General features: G+C 35.7%; 1 protein-coding gene across 3 annotated transcripts; it reads right to left on the bottom strand.

The window, feature by feature from the left end:
- Window positions 1–4,702: 4,702 nt before the first annotated feature.
- On the bottom strand, window positions 4,703–11,691 carry LOC106058420 (COMM domain-containing protein 5-like). 3 transcript variants are annotated; one of them, XM_013215847.2, is made up of 7 exons: window positions 11,597–11,691; window positions 10,737–11,032; window positions 9,034–9,194; window positions 7,353–7,381; window positions 7,061–7,207; window positions 6,579–6,654; window positions 4,703–5,868 (listed from the first exon to the last, which is right to left on the bottom strand). In XM_013215847.2, exons 2-7 carry the CDS (start codon window positions 10,882–10,884, stop codon window positions 5,767–5,769), a joined length of 663 nt encoding a protein of 220 aa, XP_013071301.2. In that variant the 5' UTR covers window positions 10,885–11,032; window positions 11,597–11,691; the 3' UTR covers window positions 4,703–5,766. The 3 variants fall into 3 exon arrangements, with proteins under 3 accessions (XP_013071301.2, XP_055894978.1, XP_013071300.2); XM_056039003.1 differs by lacking the exon at window positions 11,597–11,691 and adding an exon at window positions 11,329–11,590 and having other exon boundaries at window positions 10,737–11,078; XM_013215846.2 differs by lacking the exon at window positions 11,597–11,691 and adding an exon at window positions 11,329–11,590.
- Window positions 11,692–14,483: the final 2,792 nt, after the last annotated feature.

Here is a 14,483-nt window from a genome sequence, read left to right as displayed (position 1 = left end):
TTTGTTTGTCAAAATTTATTATTTATGTTTGTGAATACCAAATATCGCAAGCTAAAATTATTTAAAAACAAATTCATGTGTTTATATAATTACATACTGGTACACTAATACATACAACTAAGAGCTGAAAAACATACAAATAATTTTTAAAGTTCTTAGTTTTCATTAATTTTGCTTCTGCATTTTAATCCATTTTCCTTTTAATCTTGTTTACAAACTAAAATTGAAAACAAAATTACCAGCCTAAATTTATATACAAAACCAAACATCTACTAAGAATCCTAAATCAATTATCATTATTATTCTTGTGTGCAAGAATAAAAAAAAATATTTGAAAACAAAATTACACATACAAATATATATACACAATAATATATACACCTAAGAGATTTTAAAAACAATTAAATTCTTTATTTACCACAATTTTTTCTTTAGGGGTAAGAGGCCCTTGGAAGGGCTTTTTGCTCCAAGTGTGGGGTAAAATGTCCCTTAAATTTTTTTTTTAATTTCATGCAATAATTTTTAGATACATTGAAATAAAATTATTTTAAAAACTAATTTGTAAATTAGACATGTAACACTAAATGAAAACCAAATTTAAGATAAAATTATATTAATAAGCTAGCTTGTATAGGCCATAGAAGCTTAGGGGGGGCTTTTTGCCCCACGTTACCCTACCTTTTTAAACAATGAACAGCGGTGGTTATATTTTTAACTGCAAACTGAACACAAAAAAAACAAGACATTTTGTGTGGAAACACAAACTCAAAATCGGCCCTCGAAAAGTGTTCCACCGAGGCAGATAAAAAGGCAAGTTTCAATATTTTCAGAAAGAATATCAGAATGAAATTCTATCAAAGGCAAATGACAGAGAAAATGGAGAAAGAAGGTGGACAGATCTTGTGTGGTGAACGGTCCAGCAGACCAAGGAATAGGTGAAAGTGAAGGTGAAGTTACATGTGAACCTGGCCTATTAACTGATGTCTTATTGTGATTATCTAATTGATCTAATTGTTTTGTAAAGGGCCAATCTCTTATCCAATGCCCAAGAAAAAAATACATTTCCGTAAAAAAAAGGAAAAAAAAATTCGTATGTTTCTCTTCCCTGTATCGTGAAACGCGATGATAGGAAAAACTACTTATTAATTGTTAATTTAAATTATGTTTCACTTATATGCATAAGCCTACTAAATAGTTTTTTTTTTGTGTGATATAGGCTAGTAGTTAGTATGACAGAACTTAATTACTTAACTTCAATTAGCAATACAATACAAAAAAAAAATTGACATAACTCTAAAACCGTTTGCATATATGTATTTAAAAATGTTATATAGCTTCCTCTCTTGCTAAATAGCCTCCCGCCGTGTTTGTTACTGTTAAAAGTGAATAGTTGTAAAAATGGTGTATTTTTTATGAAAAAACAACTGCTTGCATAGTTGATTTCTTAAATTAAATTTTTAGGTTCAGAAAAGAAAAAGTGGCCGTTGCATCAGAGCTTTGAAAGGTCTAAAATATCATGGTGTCGGATTTTCAATATCTTTTCTAGTTTACGAGATCTCAATGGGATGGACGAACGGACAGACCACACAAAACTAATATAGCGTCTATTCGGGGGCCGCTAAATATAGACTCTCAAATGAAACAGCAAGAGGCATTCTTCTCACGTAGTGGGCCTACAAAAATGAAAAATGCCCTTTGCGTACCTCGGTATATGCGAGAATGATGAACTACTGCAAACAGTCTCATTGTCCGAAACCACTCGTTGTAGATCCGAAGGCCTCAACACTGACCTGCAACGTCACAACCTGTGGGCAGTTAAGACAAATAGCTCGTTGCCACGTCGTACAGATGTCGACCTGTGACGGACTGCAGAATATAATGTACAATAAAAAATTGACACTATGTAAAACCTGTAAAAATTATTTTTAAAATTAATTAAAGTTTATTAAACCAGTTCCATGATTAAACCAAGTGATAGGCCCCTATACCATTTTTTTTTCAGTGGTTTTAATGTAGAGTGTGTAAATTCGCGTGCGTGATTTTATATCGTTATTCAATTACATATTTATGTATAAACCTTGGTAAACGATTGTCGTGGTTCGCATAAGTAACCGGAAATTCCAGACCCTAACCTAGAATATTTTAAAAGCTTGGATTGTGTAGCAACTATGGATATAAAATAATTTAAGCCTAGGCTGTCTGTGATGTCCCATCAAGGGATCTACAATCACCATCAGATATTGTCTTTACAGACTTCCAATCCACTCTTCAAGCACTTAACAGCAGCACCTCAAAAAGGCCAAGAGAGTTGACAACATTAATAGTGATAATACACCAGATAATGATAAAATTAAACATCAACATCACATTACAGTGGATCCCTGGACACATTGGCGTCATGGGAAATGAAAAGGCAGATAAGCTTTCAAAGGCAGGATCATCTATGGAACAACCAGATAGACTACCTCACCCTAAGGTCAATGTTAATCAACAACCACAAAGAGGAGTGGCTCAACCAATGGGCAACAGGAAACACAGGCAGAGCCATGTACAAAGAAATGAACATGCCTAACAAACTGGACAGTATTAACTTCCTTCCCCGCAAAGAGCAATCTAAAATCTTCCAACTAAGGACAGGACACACACCTCTGTTAAATTACCATCTCAATAAAATAAATCCCACACAACTCCCCCTTTGTAGACACTGCACCCACCCCTATGAAACCGTAAACCATATCCTTTTTGAATGCCCCTTCCTAATCCACCTTAGTCAGACCTTATCACTCCAGCCCAACATAAGCAAAGCAGTGCTGATTCGAACAACTGAAGAAAACAGCACATTATTTTTCCTTGGCACAGTCTGCAAAAAGAGCTGACAGCTCAGCAGCAAAAAGCTGGCTAGAAGAAGAAGAATGTCTCATCAAAAAAAAAAAAGGAAAAATCGACTTGCTATTAGGCCTACCTATTGTAGGCCCCTACGTCATGTTTGAGATTAACGTAGGCCTACATATTGTCTCTCAACTAAAGGTTGACAAATGAAATGAGTAGGACGTAATTATCTTCGTTTTTGAAAGTAACGTCTGTAATATATAATAATAACAGGCTTGTCTTCGAGTCCGAAGATTAATGAGGAATGCAGTATTTTCCGTGGCCCCAGCTGTGTAATATATAAGATAAAGGTAATTTAACATACGCGAGTTCGTAGAAGCAATTAATGTAGAGTATATTTTTCGAAAGCTTATTAATTAATATATTCAAACTCAATACAACAATCCAGCAATGAACACTCACACTAATCGTAAACCACTTGTACAATTTTGAACGTAGTGGATTAAAATGAAGATACATATACTGACGGTCAATTAACTACTGACCAATGAACGATGTTCCGTTTCAAGTTTATTATAGTCACCTAGAGACTTAGGCATATCTTCTTCTTATCTTATAAATACAGACGTTACATCAAATAAGATGATGACGTCCTACGCGTATTCCTAGGTCAATCTAGTCATGTATATACCTGTTAATCAAGCCATTGGTTTTCCTGGCAACCCATTCCATGCTCTAATAGCACTAGGGAAGGAGCACTTGTACAAATTTGTCCTAGCATACGGAACAAGGAATGTGCCTTTTTCTGAGTATTTTATTAGGTTTTCTTCTTGTATTTAAAGATAATGGTTCAGTGTTGTTTTTTATGTATAATTGCTACTTTACTTTTGTTCGGAATCAAAGAAGTCTTATTGTTATTACTTTACTTTTGAGTCTTCTATCCTTAAGGCTTTCTAATTTAGTGATTCTACTAAAGGTGTTACTCTTAATCAAATGTGAATATTCGTTTGTTATGAATCGCACTGCTCTATTTTGTGTCTGTTCCAGTTTCCTGGCCTAACCTAGGTTAAATAACATTTTAGTTTTATTTTCTTATTTGATTTGTAGATTTGTACTGGCGGTGTTTAGTTGATGTTTCTTGTTTATAAGATTCAATCATTGAAAGATTATTGCTTTGGTTGTTAATGGCCGTGTTGTTGATGTGTTTTGACATCTGCAGTGGGTTACTGTTACACAAGTTCTTGATATATATTGTTACGAATCTCCCTATCCAGGCTCGCTGCAAATGGCACCAAACGACACCACCAACTTAAAGAACTTGACAACTCTGGGCTTCAAAGTAACGTAATAGTTTAATGTCAATAAATAACAGCCAACACTGTACAATTGGCAGCACGTAACACAAGACTGTACAAATATCTCTCCGCCGTATCAACTCTTGCACTGGTCTCTCTGTCTCGTCTCGGACTTGTACTGAGCCGTTGTAACGAACTGTAGATCGGGAAGTTGTGACTCACTGGTCTCTGATACCTTCGCTCTTTATATAGGGTCCCTACTGGCCTTCTCGAATCGGACAGAACGTCGCTCGACCATTCTGGGTGGTCAGATGACTACAATTCTCGTGAGGCTCCTGAGCTGTGTTCACGACGCCGATCCTTCCCGAACCGTCATGTTGAAACTCGTCTCGGCTGACCGTCGTAACTCGTCACGCTCGACCGCTCATCTAGCGCTGGCTTGGGGCGATTGGCTGACTACACACACACACACACACCACTCCCATCTGTGCCACCACCAGGTTTATAACAATATATTTACATCAACAAATAACCTAGACACACAGTAAGCCAAAACAAAATGAATTGACTTAAATACAGAGTTTATAAACTTGGTAATTTAATGCAATGAAGTTGAAAAATGCATCTAACATCTCACTTTATTTCTTTAATTCCAGCAGGAAGAACTAATAGAACCCGTCTTTAGAACAACTGTCGTTATTTCTGTCACTAAGCTATTTCCGCTGAATGTTTTAATGCTACCATCACGTCAAGATATTCCCCATTACTATTAACTCCTACGCACCAGTCTACTTTTCTATTTTTGTTTTTTAGGATTTTCTTTGTAATCAAAGTAATATGTCTGAAAATCTTACAATTTATATTTGTAATCAGTGCTTCGTGTTTGAATAAAATAACTGTTTCTTTTTTTAAACGTTTTATTTCGCCAAATTTGATCAGACTAAGTTAATGCAAGTTAACAAGAATTCTTTCGCCACAATATTCTCATGCTCAATTTTTACTTCCCAGTGTCATTGAAAGCACCAAACAGAAAAAAAAATGTCAAAGACTTCATTTCTATTCACAGTCAGCACATATATATATGCTGTATATATATATATATATATATATAGTTACAAAGTATTTAATTGTTCATGTAAACATGGCAAAGACATATAAAGCATACAACAATATGATTTCACATCTTCACTCCCCCTGCGAGCCTGAAAAAGGAAACTACTTTTCACTGCATTGACTTACACTAATGAATAGAGATGAATCTAAATACACAAAAATTCATAGTATCAGAAATAACTTACTAAATGAAAAATGAGCTGAAATGTTTGATCAACAATTTTCCTATGTCACAAAGGAGTACGTCATTCTAACACACTACATTAGTGACAATGTTATTTTTGTTTGTGTAAAAATTGTCCTATTTTTATTTGTTGTAATCTACGTGTAAGTAAACTTGCTGATTGTTTGAAATATATGAAATTACATGAAAACTTATGAAAACTTACATGTTAATAAACTTTTGTAGTAGAATAAAAAAAAAAAAATTAAAAAAAATAGATAATTTTAACTAACACTCAACAGCTTTGAATGGACAATAAAACGAATGCAAAGAATTGTTTTTTTTTATCTGTACAGTAACACCAAATTAATCCTTTATTTTTAAAATGCTGCGCTTTTCAAGTTTCTCCATTTCACTCAAAACTGACGCAACTTGGAACCTGAGATCTTGAAATTTGGAAACTGTCATCTGTCAGAAATTAAAAAACAAATCATTTTGTTTTAATCTAAAGCACAATTCTAAATTTTCTTTATTCAAGTATCCGCCAAGATAAATTGATCCTGAATCATCAATAATGGCAGCACTATCAGTGCATATTGGCTGATAAGCTACCTTTCCAAGAGTTGAGCAGTAGAAGATATTTACAGGTGGGAGAACACCAAAGAAATTTTTAAAAAATAATTTCTTTAGCCATACATAACTGTTTCCAAAGCTTTCAAGCAAGTGCAAGATACTCCTCTTAGTGCAGAGCAATTAAAGCAGCCAGTTGTTACTTTATAAGCAAAGAGGATAGCAAATTTAAATGTAAAAAGAAATAGGACAATACAAATCTGTATAGCTATAAAAGAAAAAAAATATAAATAATCTTATGCTCCCACTTTAACAGACATGGCAAATCAAAGAAATGTGTTTACAGTCTTCTTTTGAACACACGCGTAAAAGTGCTAGAAATATTTTGTCTTGCGCAGCCGAATAAAAAAAAATGTATGGCTGTAAGAATGATTTTTACCTAAAAGAGGGGTGAAACCTCAAAATCGAGTCTTTGGGAGGAGTGTGATTGCATTGTTTTTTTTAAAGGCCACTTTAATTAAAATAGATATTAACAAAATTGATTCCTAATTAAATGAAAACTACATTAAAGGTATAATATATATGCAGACATTTTACATAAAATTTACCTCAAAACTTTTTATACTGCCATCAGAAAGAGTCATATCCATAGTTACACCACGAACAAGAACTCTGTTTAACACACTGTTGAAAAACAATATCAAGGAATCAGTTTTGTAATCAATATAGTTTAAGTTCAGACTATTATTATTATAGCTTTTATATAGCGCTAATTTCATGCTTATAGCATGCTCAGAGCGCTATTGGTCCAATCTCATTTGTGGACCAGTGGGGGGGGAGGGGGTATCTAGGAGTTGGTTTTCCGTGCTGCCTTTAGGCGCTCAGTTAACACAACTCTGCCCGAGTCGGGTGTCGAACCAAGCCCCATTCTAGATAACCAAACCAAGCCAAGTTCAAGCGCACTTGGCCTAGTACTATTTTCAAATGAATTTAACATATGAGGAATATCTGAATGTCTACTGATACAATTTATTTTTACTTTAATACATTTAAAAGCTGTTTTAGTATTCTTCATGTTACAGTTGCTTACCCTGTTGAAATGGTAACATCTACTCTCCAGTCAAGATGATCAAGGGAAGGTAATCTTGGTCGTGCTGATACTAAATGTTGATCAAGCTGGCTACGCATTGACCCAAAAACACAAGAGACCAAATCTTCATGAAATTCTGCTGGAATTCTGGATTTCAAATCAAATTTATTTACTTTTTTAAAAAAGCAGTCTAAACCAATAGAAATTCTGAGTTCTAGTTTAATATTCTTAAGTTGTGTGCATTAAAGGGAAATAGCTTGGACAATACTTTTATTGAAACACAAGTACTTACTGAAGTTCTTGAAGATCCTGAATGAAATACTGCAGAAAAAAAAAATTGTAATGATAAATAGTTACAGAGCCATTCTTGTTGTAAATATATTTTCAGTTTATTATATACTGAATGAAATACTGCAGAAAAAAAAAATTGTAATGATAAATAGTTACAGAGCCATTCTTGTTGTAAATATATTTTCAGTTTATTATATACTGTCGCATAGTTTAGACAAGTGTCTTTTGCTTTGTCCCAACTCTGTTTGTTTTCCTCTACTCGTGTTACTTGTACGTGCCTTGTATTTTTGTTTTGAATTGTTTTTACTATGTCACAAAGTCTGGTGACATTTATTGGTCATTCCATGTCCTGAGACAGTTCACCCTCTGAATTTGGTTGAAACGGACGGTGTGTTAGTCCGTAAAAGATTATTAGTTTGTACTAGTTTCTTGGACTTATATTATTCAGTAGGATTTTTGTATTCCTGTTTTAGGGTGAGTTACTTCGTTGTGATATCTATAAGGTTGTCGCTGTTTTTAGTTTTGGAATAGTGGTTGAATTTTGTGTTTATTTCGTTTATAGGGTGCCAGTGTTGTTGTATGTACTGAGCTCGATTCTATGCCAGTGTGGGTGTCGCTTGTCGTCTCTGAATTATATTGAATTATATTGTACAGTCTTGAGTGCCATTGTCAGATTGGCAATCGTCGACAGCATTGAGTGTCAGTGCCGTTACACATAAGTTGATATCAGTTGGGATCAGCTGAGGTCTAACTTTATTATTGCCGACGTTGGCAGTATTGTGACGTCAGTCGGTCATCGTCTGGTTGACTACGAAATCACGGTGACAAGTGGTAGAAGTAGCAAGGTGCTTATGTGAATTATTGAACAATATATATATATATATATATATGTTATATATATATATTATCTATACTTCATTTTATCACTCTCATTGTACATATACATATATCAGTATTTTACAATTAAATTTTTTTTTTTTTTTTTATTTAAACCATCCACATTGTTGGTTACTCTATGCCACCCGCTCCATCAGAACTACACCAGGTCGTCGCGAAGTGGGCGACTGCTGTCAATCAAAACAAGAACGGAGCGGTACAAAAACTCGTTCGTACCTCAATCGGTCAGACTCTATCACCGCCACTCATTGATCAGGGAACATGAAATGCACCAATATACCTGTGTGTAGTCACTGAATGAACTCTTTATGTTGTCTGTTGTATTTATGTGTATTTTTCTGCTGTGTTGTCTTTATATGAGAAAAGAGTCCTTGTAATCACAACAAATTTCCGTAAGGATCAATAAAGCAGTCTTAGTCTTACGACTGTGTGTGAATGATGTTCGTGTCAGATTGAACCTCGGGACCTTAATTGTATACAGCTATTCAACAACACAAATAATTCCTAAGCCTGACATATTATTATATTATACAGTTTTAATGGTATTTTGCATCTAGTGAGATACTTTCAACTAATACATAGGAATCTGCTTTATTGAATGTGTTAGGAGTAGTGACTTCCAATGACCCTTCAACAATGAAAATAGATGAATAAAATGGATTTCTACGAAGTTATTTCCATTTTTACTATAGACTTTAAATTTTGTGGTATTTCATAACTATGCAAATAATAGAATCAAACTACTGAACATAAAAAGTTCAAATAGTTGAATTTTTTTGTTTTACCTCTTGTTTTAATGAAGTACTTGGAATCTTCATAGCTTGCTTTACTAGTTTGTCTATGCCACAATACAAGAAAGCAAACACTTCTTCTGTTATATTATCTTTGATAATAGACTTCAGACTTTGAGGACTGATTTCAGATCCCAGAATTGCTCCTACAACAACTTAATAGAATAAAAAAAAATAGAATAAGCATACAAAAAACAAACATATCTAAAAACCAATTTTAAAAAAATGTTGGGTTGCATGTAGAAAAAATCTATTAGCAATATAACTGATGGATATACCTGAGTTTTTAAAATACATATATACTACTATTATATTAATTTCTGTGATGGATCAACAGGTTAAGGTTGTAAAGATCTTTAGAAAATCTACAAATTAAGTAAACTTGTCATCTATTACGTGTAGGCTGGGTGTTTCCTCAGGCTTTTTAAAAATATATAAATATATAGCCCCCGCATTTTAAGGGAGTTTTCGGTCTTGGCAATTTTCTCCAATACTGACATAAAAGGAAACATCTAGGTCTGAAGACTGTAACCGGAATATCCATGGGACAAGGTGGGGTTGGCCAATGGTCCATTCTCCGCCATCCATAGAGCTCTCCAAATGGAACTTTTCTGCAGTAGAAAGCTTAAAGTGGACTGTGCCCTGGGTATGCTCTGTGGAATCGTCACATCCTGGATCCAGGCCCCTTCACGATATCACATTCACCAGATTTAGAAAAAAAACACTTCATGATGGGTTTATGTCTAGTATTAGAATGTAGTGAGACAAGGACCTCCGTCTGGTGTAGTGCAATCCAGACCTCTGTCAAAAAGCACCTAGAGGGGGGGAAGGTCCACTATTATTCACTTAGTGAAATGCAAGTGGAAAGGCAGTGGGGTTATTTATTTCTCTTGGTCATTTCCAAGCCCCGATACCCACACGGGGGAGTATCGCCACAGAGTGGAGGTTTGGAGTCAGAGTTTTCCTTCTCCTAGATGGGTTGCGTTATTTAGGCTGACGTGCCCCATCAACACGAAGCTAAACTGGTTTTGAGGCGCCAGTGTTCCGCCTTTCATCCCTTCTCCTGTCAGTTTGTAAGAACAGGTTCCGCCGGATAAACCATATCCTCTTTGAATGCCCCTCCCTAATCCACCTTAGGCAGACCCTACTTCCACTACAGCCCAACATAACCAACACCCTGTACGGCAGTGCTGAACAACTGAAGAAAACAGCACACTTTTTTTCCTTGGCACAGTCTGCAAAAGAGCTCACAGCTCAGCAGCAATAAAGCTGGCTAGAAGAAGAAGAAGAAGTCATCTATTACCACATACAGAAAAACATTAGTCAGTTATGACCACAACTAAAGTCTGTAAAATGTTTTACACGTTTCGGATGTTCCTTCAGAGTTGAAGATTATTTACTTCCTAGTCCAAACCTCCCGCAGGACGATGGGGGATGGGAGCGGGCAGGGTTTGAACCCTCGACCATCGATAAATCCGAACGACAGTCCAGCGTGCAAACCGCACGACCAGGCAGCCATCCAAAGTCAAAGTCAAGATGAAATGCAAGTTTAAAATTGTGCACTTCACATTACAATTAACTGAAACTGTGTACCATGAAATATTTATGATCATATGCTGCTAACAAAATCTTACAATTAAACCAAATAATAATTTTAGTAATGATGTTATAAGTGTTTTAAAAATGTCACCTCAAACCTTTTAAAATTTTGGTGAAAGTCACTTTATCCAACTTTGCCAAATGTTTGATCATTCCTTGGATCTCTGGTGGGATCCTGGTTCCAACAAATGATGTTCTGTCCACAGCTGTGGTTCCACCTCCCCCCTTTACTTGTATTATTGACATTTTATTATCTTGATCTAGGTCAATCTAGGACAATCTAGGTTAGTAACAGCATAGATTTCTCAGTGGCTGTTTGTGCTGCTAATAACAATAGCTACTCTTAGTTAGCTGTAGTGGATAAAAGGCCTGCTTCCAGACCAGTACTTGCAAACTGTTGATTAAATGATAAATCTTGACTGTGGTTACTAGACTAGAATCTAGAGAAGACAAGAAACTATGACTAAGAGTAAGAGTAACTTAAAAAGAAGTGAGCGGAACCTCTCAAATTCTTAAGTTGTTAGTTAATATTAATATTTCAAAACTAGTATATCATAGACATAGATCTTCTAAATTAATATGATTAAATATCTAGAGATCTAGTCATCTTAGTATTCTTACTAGACAAGAATCTAAAGATAAGACAAGAAAAAGAGTAACTAAAAAGACTTAGAAAGAAGTGGGCGGAACCTCTCAGTCCTCTGTTAACGCGTTGTTTTTGTTTTGTTGTTGTTTGTAGGAATAGATTATTATAGAGTTAATAGACGAAATAGTTTCAAATACTGAAACTGAAATAGTCAATAGTAATAGTTCTAGGTTCGTGTATAAAACAATAAAATTTTCAGATCTAGACTAGAATTTAGTTCGCCTTGTTAGGAAGGGTTGTAAAGTCTAGATCTACGTTTTCAAGACCTAACAAATTTTATTTCATTTCTTTGAATGGAGAACATAGACCTACTCATAATATTCATACGATAGATCTAATAATAAGGATTTAGTGCAACGTCACGTGATATTTTTTGCTTATATTTTGGCAAAAGCACTTTGTTGGTAAATCTCTTTACTGAATTGATTGCAAAAGCTACAAACACAGACCTATATAAGTATATATTTTATTTTCCTTAGGAACGACAACACCCATCCTTTACCTTATGCGGTCGTTCGTAAATGACGTCACGCTCTAGGTGGGAAAGGGGGGGGGGGGAGAGAAAATGTGACACTTTGTGACAAGGGGAAAGGGGGGGGGTAGCGATCTTGTGACGTCCCAAATTTAAATTCAGAAAAAAAACACAAATAAAATATGTTTTTAATCTTCAAATATCTTCGAAAAATAATAACATTTTTAGGTAGGCCTATACTCATTTCAACATGAACTTCTCAGGTAGTTTTATTCTCAAATAAAAAGCATTGAAAATATAGAGATATTTCAGTCTTGTTTGAGAAGTTCAATTGAAAACATCATGTTGAGGGGAGTGTGGAATGGATAGATGAAGATCTCACTGAAGGCAATTTAATTTTCGAGTCAGCTCCTCAAGCAGAAGAAGAAAATCTTCCCGTGTATACTATCGATGAGCACATGAAACCTCTTTGGGGAAAAAATTGATGAGAAATTAATAATTTGAAATAAATTTTAAAAAAAATTTTGTGACGTGACGCAGAGGGGGGATCTGAGAATTTGTTATACTTTGTGACAGGGGGGGGGGAGGGGGGGGGTCAAAAAAAGGTCATTTTTTGAGTGACGTCATTTACGAACGACCCCCTATAGAGTAGCCAAGAGAAAAAAAATATCATTGAAACGAAGTCGATACAAACATTCAGGAGTTGTGGTTTTTGTTTCATTCACATTGTCTTTTAAATATAAAGCTCCGTGCCTCTATCACAAGGTTCTTAGTCCATATCCAATCTAAACGTTATATCCTATATGTTTTGGTGTGCATTAAAGACCAGATTTATTGCAATGACATTTTTGTGTGTGCTAAATAGATGTTACTTTTCATTGTCACTGAATTATGAATTATTACATTCGATCTCTGAGTAAATGTGTTTTTACATTAAATATTAAATGCTAGTCGACCCACGGTGTAGCATACGGCGCTACTTTGCAAAGCCGGCTTTTGGTCACTGCAACCTATGCGACCTATGTTGATGGCTGTCTGACTTGGACAGATTACTCTGGAGGCATGGGCAGAGGCGGCCTTATCAGTGCACGGGGCCCTGGGCGATTGTCATATGCGGGGCCCTAAGCCGTAAGTGTAGGCTATAGATCCATACCACATCACATCACGCTAATGTCTCGTCCGCCTCTAATGCTGTACCTAGGTCTTATTTTTGTTACAAAACATATTAGTACCTTACGTATGGATTGTACTATTCGCCGTTTGACTACATTACATAATGTACATCATGAAAGATTTTGCCTTAATCAACGTAACTATAAGGAATCCTTAGTAAGGATTAAGACTTTGTTTATGGACAATCAACAAACTACATAATAATATTTCTGCTAAACACTCTGAAGGTTAAGATTATGGCCGCCGCAAGAAGAGCGCAAAAGGTCGATTGTTGATGCGAATAATGTGTGCTTGAACTCCTTGGTGCTTTCCCTTCAAGTTTACACCATTGTATTTGTATACCTGGACACGACAATCGGCGATGTCCTGACCAACGAAAGAGAGCCCTCACGGTCCTGTCGGTAATCCATGCGCCGTTCCTCAAGGGTCCGTTACACAAATGGCGAGCCCTCCCCTCCACGGTTAGCTAGGTACAACATAGGAAAATGGCGGAGGTTCCCGGTGCACTCGGCCTTCGGCCATGTCTAGCCCATGCGTCGGGGGCCAGATGCATCGGAAATAGCAATGCTTTACATAGGCATTGACTTGGGTCTCTTCCAGACAGAACTGTGCGTTCACGCAGGTTTTTTTTTTTTTTTTTTACTTTTTTAAGAGTTAAATTCCCTCGATGCCTTCAAATGCAATGTTGGTGTTGGCTGCCTCGCACTTTTACAATGTTTATACCATAGGGTCTACTTATCCAGGCCAAAAGAAACACAATCGTCACGTAGGCCTACGTTTTAATTATGGTGTGTAACTTTGCGCGTTTTCTGCATATAGATTTAAATCATCTCTGTATAATAGGCGAGATATACTTTTTCTAAATTTAGTGTCTACCTTATCGTCCGTACGTAGTGCAATGGAGGAATTTAGATAGTGGGTTAAACTTTAAACTCAGATGTAGATTTATCTTCCAGTGATCCAGACTCCCGGAACTGAATCAACTGCTTTTTTTGTAGTCGATGTAGAACATGTTTAGTTTCTTTTTCTTCTATTAGGTTGGTGCAATATAGTATCATCTATGGTTAAATGTAATTTACAGCCCATCGACTCCTCAATGCAACCTTGTTGTTCCTCTGCTAGTAGCTTATAGGCAGAACAAAATGTATACATTTTTTATTATCATTATTTTTATTACTATTAATACTATTATTATTAATTATTATTTTGATCAATTATTATTTTAAACAAATTTCAAACTCCTAATGACCTATAAAAGGAAATATAAAGTACTAAGCTCTTAATGAGTTCAATTTGTGAAATCATAAACGAGCTAGCAGCTAAGAAAACTATGTGACCTCCACTCTCTAAGTTTAAACCATCATAAATAATCGTTCTATAGTAAAGTTTTCCCTTAAGACCTTGCGGTTTACAAGGCAGATGATGTAAAGGTAATCTGGTTTATTGGCCCACGGTTAACGAGGATGTCATGTGGCCTGCACAACGACCAACCACCTCTACTTTTCCCCAACTAGTTTCAGGTACCCCTATTAGAGGTGGGTAGACTCAGAGCGG

The sequence above is a fragment of the Biomphalaria glabrata genome, chromosome 8 (genome assembly GCF_947242115.1).
Source record: "Biomphalaria glabrata chromosome 8, xgBioGlab47.1, whole genome shotgun sequence".
Classification (NCBI taxonomy): Eukaryota; Metazoa; Mollusca; class Gastropoda; family Planorbidae; genus Biomphalaria; species Biomphalaria glabrata.
Note: the sequence above shows the minus strand (reverse complement) of the source record. Positions and strands in the feature narration are given on the sequence as shown.

Coding starts and splice junctions, on each gene's coding strand:
- LOC106058420 (XM_013215847.2), bottom strand. CDS start 10,884: ATGTCAATAATACAAGTAAAGGGGGGAGGTGGAACCACAGCTGTGGAC. Junction 9,195..10,736: donor TTTCACCAAAATTTTAAAAG/GTTTGAGGTGAC, acceptor TATTCTATTAAG/TTGTTGTAGGAGCAATTCTG. Junction 6,655..7,060: donor GATGTTACCATTTCAACAGG/GTAAGCAACTGT, acceptor GTTTTTCAACAG/TGTGTTAAACAGAGTTCTTG.